This window comes from Solanum pennellii, chromosome 5 (genome assembly GCF_001406875.1).
Source record: "Solanum pennellii chromosome 5, SPENNV200".
Classification (NCBI taxonomy): Eukaryota; Viridiplantae; Streptophyta; class Magnoliopsida; order Solanales; family Solanaceae; genus Solanum; species Solanum pennellii.
In genome coordinates, this window is record NC_028641.1 from 50,023,485 (window position 1) to 50,045,691 (window position 22,207).

General features: G+C 35.3%; 1 protein-coding gene across 2 annotated transcripts; it reads left to right on the top strand.

Moving 5' to 3' along the window:
* The first annotated feature begins 314 nt into the window (after nt 1–314).
* Nucleotides 315–11,734, top strand: LOC107019938. Of its 2 annotated transcripts, none has more exons than XM_015220294.2 (3): nt 315–495; nt 936–1,569; nt 11,516–11,734. In XM_015220294.2, exons 2-3 carry the CDS (start codon nt 951–953, stop codon nt 11,521–11,523), a joined length of 627 nt encoding a protein of 208 aa, XP_015075780.1. In that variant the 5' UTR covers nt 315–495; nt 936–950; the 3' UTR covers nt 11,524–11,734. The 2 variants fall into 2 exon arrangements, with proteins under 2 accessions (XP_015075780.1, XP_015075779.1); XM_015220293.2 differs by lacking the exon at nt 11,516–11,734 and adding an exon at nt 2,350–2,809 and having other exon boundaries at nt 318–495.
* Nucleotides 11,735–22,207: the final 10,473 nt, after the last annotated feature.

Consider the following 22,207-nt stretch of genomic DNA (forward strand, 5'->3'; position numbering starts at 1 on the left):
ACCACAAATGCCTGCAACAGTCCGTCCAGCACACACTTGCAGCTGTGAAGCAATCTTAATATTACTGATATTAATATTAAAATGCTAAATAAAAACACTTTGTTATATTTATAGGAGATGGCTAGCCAAATATATAAAACAAATAAACTCATTAAATATAAATTATATATATAAAAAATAAAATTAGTTGCAACTTGCAACTAATGTTCACACGAAATAATGGTTTTACCAATTGGTTAAAGAGAAAATTATTGCGACAAAAGAGGGTGACAAATAGTGATTGAAGTTGTTACTTACTCATATCATTTTGTATTCCAAAATTATTACTCCATTTATAGAATTCTGAAAAATTTAAAGAATTATAGCCTAACTCTTCCATCCTCCTCCTCTGGGGCTGGTTGATATTTTCATTTCTTCATGAGTCATACAATGACGTTTTTTAATTGCTGAAATCTCCGTCTCCTCGTTCCTCCATTCATATTTTCCATCTGAACGGTAAATAATTCTGATCACCCTGTTCTGGTAATTTAAAAAGATTAATATATGTTTTTTTTAATATCGTTTTGGAATTTAAATTTGTAATTCGGATTACGTTTATTCTTTAATGCCTTGTATTTTTACCATGGATTTTTAATTTGACTTATAACCAATTATGATTTACAATGTTTTTATGTAATTTCTAAGAAATCAATCTAAAATTCATATTAGTCCCTCATTCTTTGTACATTAACCTCAATGAATATATTAAGATAATCATAGTTGAGGAACAATGTTTAAAACAAAATCGTTCTCTCATATAGAGATTTAGATAGTTAAATGTATATAGAAGGATTTAATTCTTTGAACTTGAGACATAATTATTATTGTTATATACCTTTATTTCATTTAAAAATTCAATTGAAAATAAAAGTTTAAGTCATGGCATCGTTGTGCAGCTAAAAAAACATCAAATGAGTGAAATATTCCAAGAGCCTAAGGGCTTAAAATCAATGTCAGTTGGATTTTCATCTCATAATCAATCATGTCGCGGTAAGCAAAGGAAAATGGATGAACATGGAGGAAGCAAGGTGACAGGCATCAAGCAGATTGTAAGACTAAAAGAATTTCTAAGTAAATGGCAACATGTCACACTTGGTCCTAAGGGAAATGGTAACAATTGCAACAACAACAACAACAACAACAATAATAATCTTGGATCATCGTTGAAATACGGTAGCAATTCCCCTAGAGGAATATCACCTTCGATTAGTATGAGGTTGTGGAATTACAATATATATTGTGATTCAGATGAAGAGAGTTGTCAAAGTCCAGAGCCACCCCATGGTGTCCCTAGAGGCTATTTGGCTGTTTATGTTGGACCGGAGCTTCGGAGGTTTATAATTCCCACAAGTTATCTTAGTGATCCATTGTTTAAATTATTGCTGGAAAAAGTTGAGGAAGAGTTTGGGTTTGATCATACTGGTGGACTCACTATACCTTGTGAGATTGAGACCTTCAAGTTTCTCATGAAGTGCATGGAAAATCATCAAAGAGATCAACCTTCCTCTTCTCTTCATCAACACCATTCTGGTAATTAGCTTTCTTCTTCATTTTTGTCAACACAATTGCTATTGGTATCCACCTCAACTATTTGACCTCCTAGTGACACTGGTAACTATGTCAACCAAGATTTAGACACATGATAATAGAAGTCACTCTGCACTTTTGAGTGAATTTATCCTCTTTTTCTCATCATTTGTTTTTGTTTTTCACCACAAGTGCTACTGGTGTACACCTCGACTATTTAGGTATCTACGTACCTTTACCTTTTAGTTGTAGTAGGTGACTCTGTCAATCAAAACTTAGGTAGATGACACAATAAAAGTCACTCCGTGCTTTTGTGTGAATCTATCTTCTTTTTCTCATCATTTCTTTTCTTTTTCACCACAAGTGCTACTATTGGTGTATATCTCGATTATTTTGGTAGGTACCTTTAGCAGCTCTTAGTGGAAATATCATGGGTAACTTTGTCAACCAAAATTTAGGTAGATGTCTGTTGAAGGCATGCCACACTTTTGTGAGAATTTATCCTTTTTTTTTTCTCATCAGTCGTTTTCTTTTTCAGTACAAGTGCTATTGATGTATACCTCGATTACATTGGTAGATACTTTTAGTGGCTCTTAGTGGCAATATAATGGGTAACTTTGTCAACCAAAGTTTAGGTATAATGACAGTTGAAGTCACTCCACGCTTTTGTGTGAATTTATCTTCTTTAATTAGGCACTTGTCCAATACTCTTTTTTTTATAATGTATGTTGTGATTTTGATTGTATAATTAATTAACAAGAAACCTTGATATTTATTATGCAGGATCTAAGCTTATTGTTGAGTGAGTAACTACCATGGTCTTAGTGATGATTGAATGTTTAGGGCTCATGAATGATTTTTTCTTTGCTATTTGTTTTCTCTTCTTCTGATTAAGAGTTTAGAAGGTCCCATTGTATTTTTATACAATTTCATCACTTGTATTTTTACACTTGCCATTTGTTTGTCATGTGTTTATATCTAATCTTGAAAAGAAAAAAAAACATTGAAGGAAACAAAAAGTAAGGAGGGCCTAGGTAGTTATATTAAGAAGGTTTATCGGCAAAAAGGAGAAAGCATAAACCATTGACCTTTTCTAGGTATTACCTATAAGAAATTGTGAAGATCAAGATTCACAAAAGGTTATTGTTTTTTTTTAGGTATTTTCAATTGTATTGGAATAACCCTGTCCAAGTATATTGAAAAGCAATTGATTTTTAATTGTACAATGTTTATGTTGTGTCAATTCTACATTTCTTTGTAAGACAAGGGTCTTTATACAACTACTAGTATTTAATTAAAATAATGGTAATCGAGTTTGAGGATTGCTCAGTTGGGTGAGCACATTCTGCCCCTCATCTATTGTGAGGATTACCTTCCCCTTATATCCCCACACCCCCCAAAAAAGTTGTGTTAATTGATAATTTTTGCAGTTAACCTTCAGATTTTGCTCCAAGACATTTGTTTCAAGGAAAATCTCACAAATGTATAGAAAGAGTTTTTTTTTTTTAAAATCCAATATAGGTACAAAAAGTTCTAATTTATTGAAACATAACTTTCGAGCATATTTTTGTCTTCGTCTTCAGTAACATGGGTGCAGAAATTTACAAGAATTGTCATATCTACTAAAAATATTTTCTTTCAATTAAATAACTATCCCGTGTAAAAGAATGAAAGAATCTAATTTTTAGGATAATGTCACTCAAATATATAAGAATGATAACACTAGCCCATGAAATCACCTTATCATTTAAGTTTGAATAGGTCAATGTAATCACTCATACATTCATAAGGATTGAATAGGTCAATGTAATCACTCATACATTCATGAGGAAATTTCACATATAGCAACTAAAAAAATAACCTAATTACTCTCCATAACTATAGTTCGATAAATACAATTCATAGCTATATGTTATAGGGAGGAGACAGGCAAGCGAGACTGGAGAGAGAGAGAGGAGAGAGGGCAAAGAGTGGGAAAGAGGAGAATTGTATATGTGTATCAGTTAGATTATTGTATATTATACATATTTATTTCTATATATGGAAAGAGAGATTGAGAGAGGGAAGGATAGAGGCAAGCGATATTGGGAGAGGGAGGAGAGAGGCAAACGAGAGGGCAGAGAGTGGGAGAGAGGTGAATTGTATATGTATATAGGTTAGATAATTGTATGGTATACATATGCATTTGTATATATGGCAAGAAAGATTAGGAGAGGAGGAGAGACGCGAGCGAGATTGAGAGGGAGGAGAGAGTGGGAGAAAGGTGAATTGTATATGTATATTGGTTAGATAATTATATATTATACATATATATATATATATATTTGTATATTTTGGCGAATTATACATATACAAACTTGCTAACTATAGAAACTCGAAGTTAACCCATGTAATTAATGTATAATGTTAGTCGCAAGTGGTAATTATATCAAATTATAGCTATGATGAGTAATTGAGTAGTATAAGTTTGCTTAATTGCATATAATTAACCAAACCATTTTAACCCGTTCAATTTAATTCATCTAAAAATTCCTCTAATTTCTGTTAAATAGCTATCCCAAATTGACTACGAAGCAAGCTCATCAATTTTATCATACACAATAGGGATGTTGCTATGTTAACCACATGGTGGTCACTCAAACATACTTCATCAAAATATTATATTGTGAACGTACAAAATCATATTTTGTATATAAATCAAAACATCTTAGCGATATATACAAAAATTTAGGACATCCTTAACAATATACCTAGCTTCACAACTGATATAGAGCCTTGATTAAAATGAAAAAAAATTTATTTGTTTTGTTTGGTCAAAGAGTTTGATGATTTAGCAACCTTCTGTAACACTTCGAAAAAGTCAAGACCTAATCTAGAGCCTCACAAGTTTATTTCATGTTGGTTATACTGTTTTAAGACCTAAAATAATGTTAAATACTATTGATTGATGTAACTACACCTATTATTAGATTTAATTGGTTGGTTGATGGTAATACCATTATGATGGGTTTTGAAGGAGATTAGGTAAGTCTTCATGATCCTAACCTTTACTTCAATTATGATGTCTTGTGATTGATGATGTAGTTGATTTGAAGTATATCTTGTGAATGGTCTGAGTAGGTGTTGGTATGATGTTTAATTGAGATGTCTAAACTATATGATTGTGAGATTATGCTTAAGGTGAAATTATATATGGTTGGTTATAAATTACCTATGTGCCTTATTATGACATGACGATGATGAAATTCTTATCTCACATATGAGGGTTGCTATGAACGGATATTCTCATGCAATTCCTATTGAGGTAAATGACTATGACTATACAAGGGATTAGACCCTACGACCTAAACTAAGTTATAAATGATAAATAAAGACATTTAAAAAGGGACTCTAGCTTAGCACCGAGTGAACTAGTAGTGAGGAGTGTTCCCTTCCCACATAGGGAAGGTAGGTTCTCTATTGTACTTATCATATTGGAGACTATAATGCATTTATCATAAAGAGGGTTCCAACTACATCTCCTAGTTCTTGAACTTTTTTGACCCCATAGGAATACTAGCTAGTGGATCCACATAGATTCTATGTTCATGTTTTGATACTACCTTGGCAAGTAGTCTGCCTTCTTCCGGTGTAGAATTTCATGACACCGGCTTCCACATTATCTCATGTATTCTATGTCGGTTAAGGAAAGACGTTACCAAAAGTAAAAATGAACTAATGAGGTAAACACTAAGTTATTCCTCAATTGTGAATCCAAAGAAACCCAATCTAGAGAGTTTTGTGATTGCATCGTGGTTAAGGCTTGATTGTGATCCCAATCTAGTGGGTAGCATTCAATTATGTTCATATGATTATTATGTGATGTTTTCATGAGGTTTTCATGGTTAATTGTAGTAATTTATGTTGGAGATTATCATGGTGATTTTAGGGAAGATGAGGGTTCTAAGTTGATATTTTTAATTCTATTGTATTATGTGTTAATTGATCATAATTGAATTACCTAGATATGAATGGAAGTAGGCCTAATTGAACTAGGATGGTCTTATATTGTAAATCTATTAATGAACCTATGTGATCTTATATGCCTAGACTTACCTTCTAATGATCCAATTGAATGAATTAAGCATGAAATTAAACATAGATCATAATGAATTGAAGGTAATAATCAATTATCGGATGTTATGCCATTGATGCTCATGATTTGAGATAAAAGTCATTACGAAGAGATTATGATGAGGTTTTCTTATACCCCTAGACATGAAAATGATAGGGGAAGCAATTTCTCTCACATAGATGAATTCTAGGTTCGCCTAAGAATCTAAAATGAATCAAGACATGATGAATTAGGTAGGTCACTTGAATATTGATTGTATGATTACTTTTTGTGTAATAGACTTGGTGAGACACGACTAAGGCATGATTTCTTGATATGTGAATCTCATGATAGCTTGAGATGGTAGGTTTCAATGGTAGGTTGGGATAGTAAATCTCAAAGAGGCTTGAGTTGAAATACTCATGGTAGCTTGAGATGTTGAAATCTCATAAAACTTGAGTTGAATTAATCATTGTAGCTTGAGGTGATGAACTTCATGGTAGCTTGATGTGATGAATTTCACGGTATCTTGGGATAGAGGTATAAAACTCTCTCATGTTTAGCTTGGTCATGTGTTGCAAGGATGCTTGATCAGGGTAGCTTGGGAATGGTGGTTCTCATGTTAGCTTGGGATGGAGGAATCACTCTCTCCCAAGATTAGCTTGGTCTTGTGTTGTAAGGATACTTGATCATCTTTGCTTGACATGATTAGTCCAGAACCATTTCATGGTAGCTTTATTGGAAAGACCTAAACTCTCCTATTGTTAGCTTGAGTTGCATGCAAGATTCATTTCATAGTAGCTTGATTTTTATGTAAAATGCATTTCGTGTAATAGCTTGAGTATCTCATGATAGCTTAGGGTTGATGATTCATGATCCCCTATGATTAGCTTGCATCTACATGATTGGTTGCATGATGGTTAGGATGGTTGTATCCTTTCTTAGTTAGCTTGGTTAGTATGATGAGATTCTTTCCATGATAGTAGGTCTATTATGATAGTATGTTGACCTTATTAGACAAGTTTACAAGAAAAGTTATCTTTGATTAGGTTAGTCTAGTTAAATACTTAGTATGGATGGTAGTATGGGATGCCATCTATACATGGCATAAGTATGACTTGAAGCTACCTATGACATGACCCCTCTATGATGTATGATTAGCTTTGATAGTGACTAGGGTTGCATTCCATGACTTGATTTACTTAATAAGATAGTTCCTAGTTGATATGAAGTAGGTCTATTAGATGACTCCTAAGATGACATGTAACAAGATAGGGCGATCTCAAGATATTCTTAGTGTGTGAGGTATTATGGGATGCTTCACATGCATTGTAAAGTGTGCTTTGAGGTGGACTATGGTCAGAGTGCTCATATGTTATGATGAACTAGATCATAATTATGAAATTGAACTATGATCAAGAATGACTAAAGAGAGTCACTTAGATTTGGTAGTAGTATTGGATGCTACCTTAGCCTTGCACGAGGATGCTTGGAGGTGGCTTGTGATGTAGTTCATTTAAGTAAGAAAGAACATTTAGATAAGAATGAACTGTTATATGCTTTATGATTCTTCAATATGCTTATGATATTCATGTTATATTATCTCTTTATCTCTTATGAATATGTCTATTATTGATGAATCCTTTGAAATATCTTATGTTTGGTATGATAGTTCCCATAATTAGCACCTATCGTACTAATGCATATTTCCTACATGTTGTCCATGTTTCTTTCAATGATAGAGTTTCCAAGGCTTATCAACAAGTGAAGATTTGTGAGTCCTCATAACAACCGAGGACATCACTACTATGCTATATTTTCTGTTCTTTCATGTTTAGACTTTTATGGGTTATAACCCAAGACTATTGTACTCATTATATCATTGATGGTTTTTGAGACATATGTTAGAAGTTTTATAAATTGTTTCCGCCTTATGTTTTGAATGAATAGTTTTAATTCTGCACTAATTTTTGAATATATGCAATGAATGATATCTAAGCGCTTGAACAAGACCTCTGAGAGGTCAAGTACGCTCTGTGACGACTCAAGAATGTCCTAAATTCTAGGGTGTACATAAGGGTTGTAACAAACTTGGTATCTGAGCATAAGGTTATGAAATAATCTTAGGATGTCTCAAACCACGTCTAGTATAGTCTTATTCATCGGTATGAGTTGCGACACATCTATGAGTAGGAGGCTACGGGATGCATAGGAAAGTTTCACTTCTTCATTCTTTAAGTCATGCCATAGATCTATAATCTCTCTCCTATTCCTTATCCGATGATCTTTAGGATGTGATTATTAGAAGGGTTGGTAAAAGGAGTGAGGGAGGAAAGTGGTCTGAAATGCCAATTATGGCTAATTTACTTGATAAAGTTGAGATTACGGGATGTGATGTTGCTTTTAGTATGAATGGATTGATGTGTGGTTATGTTGATTGTTGTAGAAGTACATGATGTGTTTTGATGTATGTTAATTGAATTGGTGGAACATTGTTTGAGTACTTCCTAGAAGGGGTGACTGAATAGACTCCTCTAAGAAGGGTAGAAGGGTAATTCACCATGGTCTAAGAGCCATCGTGGGTTAAGGATGTGAAATCTTAGTGATGTTTAGAGAGGATTTAGCATAGGATTTCTTCGAATGGGGAATAAGGTAGTTATGTATCCTTGATGTGCATCCACTAGGGTTACAAGAAGAGAAGTCAAGCAAGTTGCTTTTAGTGGTATAGTTGATGAGCCTCAAAAGAGGTATATGTACTATGCTTTCAAATCCAAGGGTGATCAAGAATGATCTCGTTTTGTCCCTCTCCGGTATGTTCTTCTTTAATGATTTATGAAAATTTTCAGAATTTCCTATGATTGTGAATTGTCTTGTGATTTTGCTGAGGAATTAATGTTAGAAAGATTTGTTTATCTTATTCCCAAGTGGGGTATAAGTAGCCTTTGTATGAGGTCCTTATATGATTATGTGTAGATATTTTTAGCTTGGAATTAAATTGTTTCCTTGATTTGGGTATGTGAATTTAGGTATAATGCATGTACGATGGGCTACTAGTCTAGAGTTGATCCCTTAGAGGATTGTTTAGCAAGGTGTTATTCGAGGACGAATGTTTCCCAAAGTAAAGAGTATTGTAAGGACCAAAAAATGAACTATGTCCAAATAGAGCCTAATGTGTGGTGCCATGAACTTATGAGGTCTAAAATGGTCAAATATAGTGTTTAGAGGCAGTATATAAAGTTTGAGAGAGTTTGGAGATGAAACATCCAAAACGTCCAGTGACGTCTTAAAGTTAGCCTAAGACGTAGTTGTGTTTTAAGTGAGTTTTGGGTATTTTGCGTGGGTTATTTGGTGTTCAAACTCACAAGGAGGGATCCTAGCATGTATATGAGTTTATTTGGGGTCGGGACGTCAATTTACAACTTTGCAAGAGCCCAATAAATGGCCCTCAAGGAGGACACCAACCATTGCCTAGATACTGCCTGGGCAGTGTAAAGCGACGAGACCATTAACTCCTCGTGTGTTGGTCAACGCTCCGTCGATTAGGGGGCGTAGGTTGACACTTAGAATCCTGAGCTTAAGACCCATTTGGGGAATCCCTAACCAAGATGATGGTTTCCAGTACGATCCGTCGTTTGGTTGACGCTCCGTAGGTGGCGTCCGTCGATGCAGGAATGCAATTCTCGCAGCTCACTATTAAATGAAGGGGTGAATCAGGAAATTTACCCTACGTCGAAATAAATGTGTGGGCAGTTATGTTAGGTAGTTTTAGGTAGTATTTGAGTGTTAAAACAATAAAGGACCCCTTTAGACTCTAGACTCCAAATCAAAATCTCTCTCACACATTAGAACTCTCAAGAACACCATTGAATAAGAAGAGAAGTCGGGGGCAGTAGCTTAGGAGGACTTCACCAAAGGTTAAAGATAGGATTTATGCTCTAATCAGAGGTATGTGAAGCTTATTCATCCATGGATTCTTCCTTTCATGGAGTACCTAGGGAAGATGAGGGTTCTAAGTTAATCTTCCTAATTCTATTGTATTATGTGCTAATATCATGATTGAATCACCTAGATATGAATTGAACTAGACCTACTTAATCTAGGTTGGTATTGACTTGTAAAGATAGAATTGAACCTTTGTGATCTTGTATACCTATACTTACCTTCTAATGATCAAATTGGATGAAGTAACCATGAAATTGAATATAGATCACAATGAATAGAAAGTGATAATCGATTATGGGATCTTATTCCATTGATGCTAGGGCTTTGAGGGTAATGTCTTTATGAAGAGATTATGATTAGGTAAGTAAGTTCTCTCACATAGATGAACTCTAGGTCGACCTAAGAACCTAAAATGAATCAAGACATGATGAATTAGTCTAGCTTGAAGATGGATTGTATGATCACTTCTGGTGTAATATACTTGGTGAGACAAGACCAAGTTATGATAGTTTGAGATGTGAATATCATAATAGCTTGACATGGTGGGTCTCAAGGGTAGCTTGGGATAGTAATTCTTAAGGAAGCTTGAGTTTAAATACTCATGGTAGCTTGAGATGTTGAAATCTCATGGAAGCTTGAGTTGAATTACTCATGATAACTTGTGGTGATGAACTTCGTGGTAGCTTGAGGTGATGAACTCCATGATAGCTTGGGATGGATGAAGTAATCTTTCTCATGTTTAGCTTTGTCATGTGTTGCAAGGATTCTGGATCATGGTATCTTGGGAATGGTGGCTCTCATGTTATCTTGGGATGGAGGAAACAATCTCTCCCATGATTATCTTGGTCTTGTATTATAACGATACTTGATTATGTTAGCTTGATTTTGTTAGGACAAATCTATGTCATGGAAGCTTTAAGGGAAAGACCTATACTCTCCTAATGTTAGCTTGACATGCATGCAAGGTGCATTTCATGGTAGCTTGATTTTCGTGCAAGGTGTATTTCATGTAATATCTTGATATTTGTTTCTCATGATAGCTTAGGTTGAAGATTCATGATCCCCTATGATTAACTTGCATCTACATGATTGGTTGCATGGTTGTTAGGATGGTTGTATCATTTCTTAGTTAGCTTGGTTAGTATGATGAGATGCTTTTAATGATAGTAGGTCTATTATGATAGTATGTTGAGCTTAATAGACAACTTTACAACCCACGTTAGCTTTAATTAGGTTAGTCTAGAGAAATACTTATTATGGATGGTAGTATGGGATGTCATTTATACATGGCACAAGTATGACTTGAAGCTACCTTTGACATGACCCCTTTATGATGTATGATTATCTTTGATAGTTACTAGTGTTGCATTCCATGAAATAATTGACTTAAGATGATAGTTCCTTGTTAATATGAAGTAGGTCTATTAGATGACTCCTAATATGACATGAAACTAGATAGTGTGATTTCAAGATATGCTTAGTGTGTGAGGTATTATGGGATGCTTCACATGCATTGCACAAGTGTGCTTTGAGGTGGCCTAGGGGCATAGTGATCATATGTTATGATTAACTAGGTCTTAATTACGAAAGTGAACTATGATCAAGAATGACCAAATAGAGGTACTTAACTTTGATAGTAGTATGGGATGCTACCATAGCCTTTCACAAGAATACATGGAGGTGGTTGTGATGTTGTTCAATTTAAGTAGGAACCTCATTTAGTTAAGAATGAACTCTTATATGCTTTCTGAGGCTTTATTATGCTTATGATATCCATGTTATGATTAAGTCTTTATCTTTCATGATTATGTCTATTATTAACTAACCCTTTGAGATATATTATATTTCCTATGATAGTTTATATACTTAGTACCTATCGTACTAACTCTTATTGCCTACATGTTTTCCATGTAGGGTATTGAAGAGATTGAGTTGCTTTCAAGGGTAGAGTTTCCAAGGCTTTTCAAGAAGTGAAGATTGGTGAATCCTCATAGCATACGAGGACATCACTACTACATTGTCTTTTATGTTCTTTCATGTTTTGACTTTGATGGGTTGTGACCCAACATTATTATACTCATGATGTTTTAGATGGTTTTTAAGACATATATTAGAAGTTTTAATATTTCCGCATTATGTTTTGAAAGAAAATTTTTATTCCGCACTCATTTTCATATATATGCAGTGAATGATGTCTAAAGTCATGTATAAGGCCTTCGATTGGTCAAATACGCCGTGTGACCACTCAAGCATGCCCTAACTTATAGGGTGTATATGAGGGTTGTTACAAAGTTGGTATCTGAGCATAAGGTTATGAAATGGTCTTAGGATGTCTCAAAACCACGTCTAGTTGAGTCTTATTCATCGGTGTGAGTCACGACACATCTATGAGTAAGAGTCTATGGGGTGCATAGGAAAGTTTCACTTCTTCATTCTTCAAGTCGTGCCATAGATTTATAAGTTCTCTCTCTCTTATTCCTTATTCGATGGTCTTTAAGATGTGACTATTAGAAGGGTTGCTACAAGGAGTGAGGGAAAAAAGTGGGTTGAAATGACAATTATGGCTAAGTGACTGGATTGAGTTGAGATTATAGGATGTGATGTTCTTTTAAGTATGAATGGGTTGATGCGTGGTTATGTTGATGTTTGTAGGAGGCCATGCTGTGTTTTTATGTGTAAGACCCCTAAAATGAATTATGGTCTCTAGAGCCTCACTTTCTCCTTATAATCTTGTTAATATGTTAATTAAGTGTTTTAAAGAATGTATGATCGATTTGATGTCATTTGGAAGTCAAACATTCAATGACGTCCAAACGTTTGAAAGTTAGCCCTTGAGACGTGCATGTGTGACTTGAGTGTGCCTAGCATGTTTGGATGTGTTGAGATTGTTGTTTGATGCTCAAACTAGTATGAAAGGTCCTTGACATGTTAAGGTGTGTATTTTTGTTGGAAACGTTTGAGCACGACCCCCCAAGGGCCCCGCAAGAGGCCCTCAAAGAGGACCCAAAAGTTGTCGGGACACTGCCTTGGCAGTGTCAATTGACGCCTCATGCTTAAGACGATGCCCCGTCGATGGGTGTCTGTGTGTAGATCAACACTTATCCGTGTGATCAGGAGCCCCTTATGTGCAGCCTCAGTCACCATCAACGGAGCAACAGGACGGGCCATCGCTGCATCGACGTCCCATCGATCGACGTTCGTAGGTGTTGCCTGCAATTGAAGCATCCACGCTTCCATGCAAGGGGTGAATTGGGAAATTCACCCAATGTCCCTAAATTACTACGGACGGTTATTTTAAGTGCTTGGGTATTTTAATTTGATTTATAACATGAAAACCCCATTACCCAATTCATTCTTCAAATTCGACTTTTCCCTCTTAAACCAAACTCTCTCTAGGAACCTCCATTGGAGATGAAGTCCAAGAACAACCATGGGAGGGATTTTTAAGTTTTCGTGACTTATTCATCAAGTTTTCGTGGTTTATTCATCCAATAAGTTATGGTGATCCTTCATCTTTAGATATCCATTCATCTGGAGAGCTCTTACAAAGCTTTTCAAAGATTAATTGTGATCAAATTGTGCTTCTTCCAATCTAGCCATGAGTTGTTTCTCAAGACGTTTTTAAATGCTTTCTCGTGATGAATTGATGATAATGTACTGATTATAAAGTGAATTTCAATCCAATTGCATGATAAACCCATGGTCCCTCCAATTCTCAAATTAGCCTATGTTATGGGCGTTGTGATCTAGATTATCTGTTTATTGAATTATGATTCTAGCATGTTGAATTGCTTATATATACTGCATATTATGTATATTGATGTTGAATTATTGATGAGTGATCCATGTAGATCAAGGTTCGAAGGTTTGAATGAGATTAGCCTATGTTTTTCTAAATCTTTTATTGATTTGTCATGTAGTGTATACAATGTGATCTTGATCTTATGATAATTGAATTGTGGATTTCGATTATGTTAGTATACTTGTTGCTACTACCATATACATGAATTATTGATGAATTATGAGTATTGATCATTAATGATCAAAGCAAGGTAGTTTTTGTAAGATTAATCTATGTTCTCCTATCCTCTATAGTTATAATGCAATGTACATAATGTGATCTTAATTCTAGGATAGATGAAGCATGATTTCATTTATGATAAGATACGTTTAGATACTTCCCTATATTGACAATATTGATGGATTGTGAGTATTGATCAATGGTGATCAAAGGTGATCAAAGGTTGATGAATTGGTAATATAACTCTATTTCTCTACTTTTCTATAATATTGTTGATAGAATTGGTATTCTATGGCATTGTGTGGTGTGGTCCACTTATGGTGGCATTTTTTAGTTTATTGTCATTAGATATGTTATATGATCATGTCCTTGAAGGAAATATTATTATTAAGGTGTGGTGGTGATGATCACCAAATGTGAAGCATGCCTAGTCTTCCATTCTAGTTGTGATCTAGGTTGTATTGCTAATGTGATATGTATGTGAATGACTATGTTAGGGTTTGTTTAGGTGCTTCCATTGATGAGTTATAAATGATTATTAAATCCTTACCTATGTACCTATATGAATGTGTGATTAGCTGGGTTTACGAGTCTTGAATGCAAATGTTGTAGTTATTTTGTCACCTATGCTATTATGTGTTGTGTGGTCTACGCATGGATGTGCATTGTGGTCCTAAGAGAGTGTCTGCCTCAATGTGTTGTTGATAGTCATTAGGTTATCATGTTGAACAATGTACACACACTCACACCTTATGCATGCTTATTTGTAGTATAGGTTCATGGTGTCTAATGAAAGGACATTCTCATATGCACTAATGTCTACTACTATGCATGTTAAGTATATGTCCAGGAAGTATGCTTTGTAACTCTTAACTAAGATGACTGGATAGGTGTACTAGTATGGATGAGGGTATGAGACTTTGTCCATGCATTGCACATGTGTGCCTTGATAGGATAGTTCCTTTGTGGTTATCTATGTTTATGAATATGAATGAATGGTTAAGTGATGAACATGTCTTATATGCATGAATGAAGTAAAGTGTGAATGTGTGTTCTAAAGGTGTTATGTGAAAGGTTTGCTCACATGTATGAACATACACACATGTAAGATGATCTAGTCAATGGAGGGGCCTCTAAAGGTGTTCTCCAATGTACCCTAAACTAGATGGTGCTTGAATATGCTATGTACATGTGAAAGGATTCTCACATGATTTAGGTTAATGAACTCTCATCTAAGACCTATGAGCTAAGCATATGAGGATTTAACTCTCCTAAGTCTACATTCTATAAAGTAATGATTATAATGAATTTTCAATAAAGAGAACTTAGTATAGCACCGAGTGAACTTGAAGATGAGGGGTGTCCCTCCCATTGTAGGAAGGTAGGTTCACCATAGTCCTCGCAAGGCGGTTAGTGGATAACTACAATTCCTCAATAGGCATAAAGCGGGTTTCCATATATGCCTCCAAGTTCCATAAACTATGCTTGCCCCATAGAATCTAGCAACATATCACACCTAATATGCTAGCATGTCTTAATGTTCTACTTTGGCAAGGTAGAGCACCTTCCCTTGGTGTAAGGCTCTAAAACACCAAATTCCTTTATAGCTCCCATGGTCTTAATTTCAGTTAAGCTATAGTTTCCCTAAAGGAAAATGCACAATTGAAGTAAGGACCCTAAATAGGATAACCTAGTGGAAGTTTCTTAGTGTAGGTGGGGGTATGGGACTTCACCTATCCATTGCACAAGTAGATATTGAATAAAATTCTAGGAAGGTGTTCTAAAGTATGTGTTATGTTTATGTCCTTATGCATGACATTTTAGTGTTGTCTACTTATTGTAATGATATTTATGGAATGACTCTTAATGGGTCTATTAATGAGGTCTCTTCTTATGTGCATAAAGGTAGTCTTGGTGACTATATGATAAACGTATTACTTGATCTGTATATAGTTGACTATAGTATTATGGTTGATGTATGAAATACATGTTAAGGCTTGTGGTCTCGTGATAGGTTTACTAAGTATGTGTGAGGTTATGGGGCTTGAGTAAGGTCTTATGTGAAGTGAAGTTATTATGTGTACAAGTTGAATATAATTTACTATGGAATTAGGAGTTCTTGACTTGAATGTGTTTTGTGATGTGATAATATATGAATGTATGTGTTAGGTTATGAAGGTAGTATGTATGAGTACCTTGTGTCCTTAAAGTGATGCCTTGCACCAAGTATCACTAGAGGGTTACTTGGAAAGCTAAGAAGTTAAAAGAAAGAAAGCTTACTGTAAAATGAACTCACTGTAATTGAAAATGTGCTTCATGTAAAGTGGTGTCTTATATTCCTTAAATGCAATGTGTGGTTTTATGTGATGTTATGACCATTGTATATGCCTAAAATAAGTATGCAAATGACATGATGATTATTGTATAAATTTTTACCAAGTTTTCACAAAAAGGCATAATGCATGGTTTCAAGTAAAATGTCCCTTTTAAATGCATGTTTTTTCATGGTTGCCATACTTAGTGCATTCTTGTACTAATACCAATCTTCTTTACCTTTTTACACAAAATGTAGGTTATGGATGCTTAAAGGATGTTTCTATGGCTATGATCTTGATATGTGATTCCCAAGCTCAAAGAAAGGAACCGTAAGTTCAAGGATTTCATAAGCCATGTCTTACTATAAGTTTGTAATAGTATATCTATGATTTATGTTGTAAGCGTCGTGTCTCTATTATACTCTAATGAGGTTGAATCTAGGATGACGAAAAAGAGAGTAGAGTCTTAAACTATGTAAATGTGATTTTTTTTATATATATAATGGAAGTGATGTTCTAGTATATGATGTGCTATGAAAGTTTTAAATCATCCGCTAAATTTTCCTATGACAATGCGATGGATGATAAATATGGACTTGTATAAGACCACCTAGATGTTAAGTACGCCATGTTAATTCTAGGGGTGCTTTCCGGTCTTGACATGATGTATGTTGATAGAATTGGTGGAATAGAGTGTTTGAGTACTTCCTATAAGCGGTGATTGAATAGACTCCTCTAAGGAGGGTAGAAGGGTAATTCACCATGGTTTAAGAGTCACCTTGGGTGAAGGATGTCAAATTTAAGTGATGTTTCGAAAGGATTTAGCATAAGCTTGCTCTAAATGGGGGAATAAGGTTGTTATGTATGCTTGATGTATATCGGCTACGGTTACAAGAAGAGAATTCAAGAAAGTTTCACTTAGTGGTATAGTTGATGAGCCTCAAAAGAGGGATATATTCTATGATCTCCAATCAAAGAGTGATCAAGAATAATCTCTTTATGTCCCTCTCCGGTATGTGCTTTTTTTAATAATTTATGAAAATTTTCAGATTTCCTATGATTATGAATATCCTGCTGTTTTGTTGTTTCCTTATGATGAGGAATTGGTGTTATAAATACAAGTATAGCTTATTCGAAAGTGGGGTATATGGAGCTTTTTGTATGAGGTCTTTATATGATTATGTGCACATACATTTAGCTTGGAATTGAATTGTTTCCTTGATTTGGATATGTGCATTTAGGTATAATGCATGTACAATGGGCTGCTAGTCTAGAGTGGATCCCTTAGAGGAGTGTTTAGAAAGGTGTCATTCGAGGACGAATGTTTCCCTAGTGGAGGATATTGTAAGGACCCAAAAATGAATTAGGCCCATATAGATCCAAACATCTGGTTCCATAAACTTATGAGGTCCGAAAATGGTCAAATATATTGTTAGAAGCAGTATATAGAGTTTGAAAGGGTTCAGAGCTTAAACTCCCGATGACGTTTGAAAGTTATCCTTAGACGTACTTGTGTGTTTTAAGTGAGTTTTTGATATGTTGCGTGGGTTGTTTGGTGTTCAAAATCACAAGGACGGACCCTAGCATGTATATGAGTGTATTTGGCTTCAATATGTCAAGGAACGACTCCCCAAGGTCCCCGATATAGGCCCTCAAGGAGGACCCCAACCATTGCCTAGACACAGCCTGGGCAGTGTCAAGCAACGTGACCATCGACGACTCGTGTGTTAGTTGAGGCTCTGTCAATTAGGGGTGTAGGTTGACACTTAGCCTGCTAAGATTAAAACCCATTTGAGCGGTCTCTGGCCAAGACGGTGGTTGCAGTACGGTTCGTTGTCTGTTTGATGCCCCGTAGGTGGCGACCGTCGATGTAGGCCTGCAATTCTCGCAGCTCACTATTAGTGAAGGGGTGAATCAGGAAATTCACCCCACGTCCAAATAAATTTGTGGGAAGCTATTTTAGGTAGTATATGAGTATTAAAATAATATACCCCCTTAGTGTAACACCCCGTATTCAAAATAGACCAAAAATTAGCTTTTCAGAAATCTGCATGTGTAATCGGCGGTTACCATCGAAGGACCGTAGCCTGAACCACGGACCGTGCTGCACATCCGTCCATTGTGAAATAAAATCCCCCAAGATGTATCCCCAAAAATTTGACTAAGTGTCGAACGATGGATGGTCCGTAGGTTGGACTGCGATCCGTAGTTTGTATCCGTCGATCAAGACCGCTTTTACTCGCTCTCTGACAAGAACCATGATTGACTAGCGCGGTCCATAGAAGGACCTACGGGCCGTAGGTATGAAGGTAGGTGGAAATCAGCAGATAGTTAGGGGGAAAATGCAGTTGTGTCAACTTCAATTGATCATAACTCTTAGCACAAAATTAATTAGGTGTCTCAAGGCATACCAAAAGATAGATAATTGAATAAGCTTTCCATAGCCACCGACTTTGCTAAAATCAGATCTCCGAGTAAAACGTTATGTCTATTTTGGTAAAGGCCTATCGAACAGACCCAACCTACGGACCCAAATGACGGACCGTTAGTTGAACGACGGCCCGTCAGTCCAGGTCTTCGTTTGGTCTGAGAACAATTAACTCAGGGGTCTTTTGGTCTTTTCCAATTTCAGTTAAACTCTAAGATATGTTGTTTTTACCCTAAATCATCATATTTTTGTTAGTTTAAGACTAGAAACATAACTAAAACTTATATATGTCAAATCATTAAATCAAAACTTAGAAAATTAGAAACAAGAAAGGAGAAAAAGGTCAAGAACCCTAGTTCAAGAACGCAGAATATTACTAGCAATTCCAGCCCCAAAATCTAAATATTTCTCCATGGATTTCATCACCAGGTATGTGGGATTTCACTAGTGGGTTCCTTTCACCCATTAGATCCCTAGTTTTCAGTCATTTCTTGATTTTTATATCATGATAAAACCTAGGGTTTCTAGAATTACAACAGATCATCATAAATTAGTTAAATATATGTTCCAAATAAGATTGTAAAGTTATTATTCAATCTATCTCATGAATTTCAGAACCCTAGCTATGTATTTCTTTAGTTCTTGAATTAGACATGCTAGGTTAGATTTCAGTTACTTCAGATAAACATGCCTCAGTTATAAATGTATAATTTATTAGATTAAATGTTGCATTCTCAGTTTGCATGTTGAGTTTTGAGCTATCCAGTATTTATAGAAATTCAAACCTAATCAATTAATTATATAATTCATTGGGAGTAGCATAATACCGAGTTGGACTAGGGTTCAACGTACTCAATAATCGCAGAACTACTAGCCAAGTAAGTTGTAAGTCCCCTATGTGGGCATTAGTTTAGTGATCACGCCAACATGCCTTTATACCTTTGCAGGGTATAGTGGGTAATCTCAATGGGGCGTATACATCGGACTCCACATTTATCTCATGTGGTTTTATTATCTGTTATTAGTAGCTCCCATAGATTAGTTAGATTTCAATGCTTTGACCATTTATTAGTATATTCAGTATTCAGTTTCAGCATGTTATAAATTGCTCATTATGTTCATTTATATCAGCATTCAAAATATATATCGTGTAAGATTATATACTTTCTTTTGTGATTGTTCAATTATGTATTATTTTATCTTTATTCTATCCTACATTCTCAGTACCTTCAAGTATTGACGCATACGTGTGCTACATATTCTCGTTATATAGATTCAGGTTCTCAGCGTCCAAATCACGCTTTGACCAATTTCCGATCTCTAGTTCAGCAGGTTCAGTGGTGAGTCCTCATTCTCCGAGAACAAAGAGTCTTGAGTTCATTTCAGTCATTTAGTTTTAGTGTTTGCTAGACTTAGCTGGGGATTTTCCTTGTATTTCTAGTCAGTTAGAGGTTTATTTTAGACATAGATAGTTTCATCTTAGTGTTGAGTTAATAACTTCTTGTTATCAAAAGTCATTGTTTCAAATATCTCATTTATAGAATATGTGTATTCCCCATTTTTTTCAGTTTGCATTATTATTTAGTATTGCATTCAGTTTATTATCTTTAGTATGCTCATGATTATGCGAACACGGTTAGCTTGGGATCACTTGTGGTCCTAGGTTCCCTATCCACGTCTTGGAGGTAGCTTGGGGCGTGACAATTAGACTCTAAAGTCCAAATCAAAACCTCTCTCTCACATTAGAACTCTCAAGAACACCATTGAAGAATAAGAGAAGTTGGGGGAAACCACTTAGGACAAATTCACCAATGGTTCAAGTTGGGATTGAGGCTCTAATCGAAGGTATATGAAGGTTATTCATCCATGCATTCTTCCATTCATGGAGTCCCCTAGTTATTCCTCAATTATGAATTCAAAGAACCCTAATCTAAAAAGGGTTAGATTTAATTTATTGCTATAAAGGCTTGATTGTGATTCCACACTAGTGGGTAGAATTCAATTATGTTCATATGATCATTATGTGATGTTTTCATGAGGTTTTCAAGGTGAATTGTAGTAATTGATGTTGAAGGTTATCATGGTGATTTTGGGGAAGATGATGGTTCTAAGTTGATCTTATTAATTCTATTGTATTATGTGCTAGTTGATCATGATTGAATCACAAGGATATGAATTTAACTAGGCCTAAATGATCTAGGTCGGTCTTGACTTGTAAAGCTAGAATTGAATCTATGTGATCTTGTATGCCTAGACTTACCTTATAATGATCCTATTTAATGAAGTAAGTATGAAATTGAACATAGATCATAATGAATTGAAAGTGATAACTGATTATGGTCTGTTATGCCATTGATGCTAGGGCTTTGAGGGTAAAGTCATTATGAAAAGATTATGATGAGGTTTTCTTCTACCCCTAGTCATGAACATGATAGGAAAGCAAGTTCACTCACATATATGAATTCTAGGTTGACCTAAGAACCTAAAATGAATCAATACATAATGAATTATATTAGCTTGACGATGGATTGTATGATCACTTCTTGTGTAATAGACTTGGTGAGACAAGACCAACCCATGATACCTTGATATGTGAATATCCTAATAGCTTGAGATGGTAGGTCTCAAGGGTAGGCTTGATTTTAAATATTCATGGTAGATTGAGATGTTGAAATCTCTTAGAAGCATGGGTTGAATTACTCATGGTAGTTCATGGTAGCTCGAGGTGATGAACTTCATGGTAGCTTGAGGTGATGAACTTCATGGTAGCTTGGAAGGGGGAAGTAAGCTCGCTCATGCTTAGCTTAGTAATGTATTGAAACGAAACTTGATCATGATAGCTTGGAAAAGATGGTTCTCATGTTTTCTTTGAATGGAGGAAGCACGCTCTCCCATGATTAGCTTGGTCTTTTGTTGTAAGGATACTTGATCATGTTAGCTTGACTTAGTTAGGTCAAAACTATTTTACATTAGCTTTAGGGAAAATGCCTATATTCTCCTAGTGTTAGCTTAACTTGCATGCAAGATGCATTGAGGTAATAGCTTGATATTAGTTTATCATGATAGCTTAGTGTTGAGGATTCATGATCCCCTATGATTAGCTTGCATCTATATGATTGGTTGCATGGTAGTTAGGATGGTTGTATCCTTGATTAGTAAGCTTAATTAGTATGATGAGATGCTTTCTATGATAGTAGGTCTGTTATGATAGTATGTTGATCTTAATAGATAAGTTTACAAGACAAGTAACCTTTGATTAGGTTAGTCTAGAAAAATACTTATTATGGATAGTAGTATGGGATGGCATTTATACATGGCACAAGTATGACTTGAAGCTACCTTTGACATGACCCCTTTATGATGTGTGATTATCTTTGATAGTTACTAGGGTTGCATTCCATGACATAATTGACTTAAGATGATAGTTCCTTGTTAATATGAAGTAGGTCTATTAGATGACTCCTAATATGACATGAAACTAGAAAGTGTGATTTCAAGATATGCTTAGTGTGTGATGTATTATGGGATGCTTCACATGCATTGCACAAGTGTGCTTTGAGGTGGCCTAGGGGCATAGTGATCATATGTTATGATTAACTAGGTCTTAATTACGAAAGTGAACTATGATCAAGAACGACCAAATAGAGATACTTAGCTTTGATAGTAGTATGGAATGCTACCTTAGCCTTTCACAGGGATACATGGAGGTAGTTGTGATGTTGTTCAATTTGAGTAAGAAATACATTTAGTTAAGAATGAACTCTTATATTCTTTAATATTCTTATGATATTCATGTTATGCTTATGTCTTTATCTCATATGTTTATGTCTATTATTCACTAA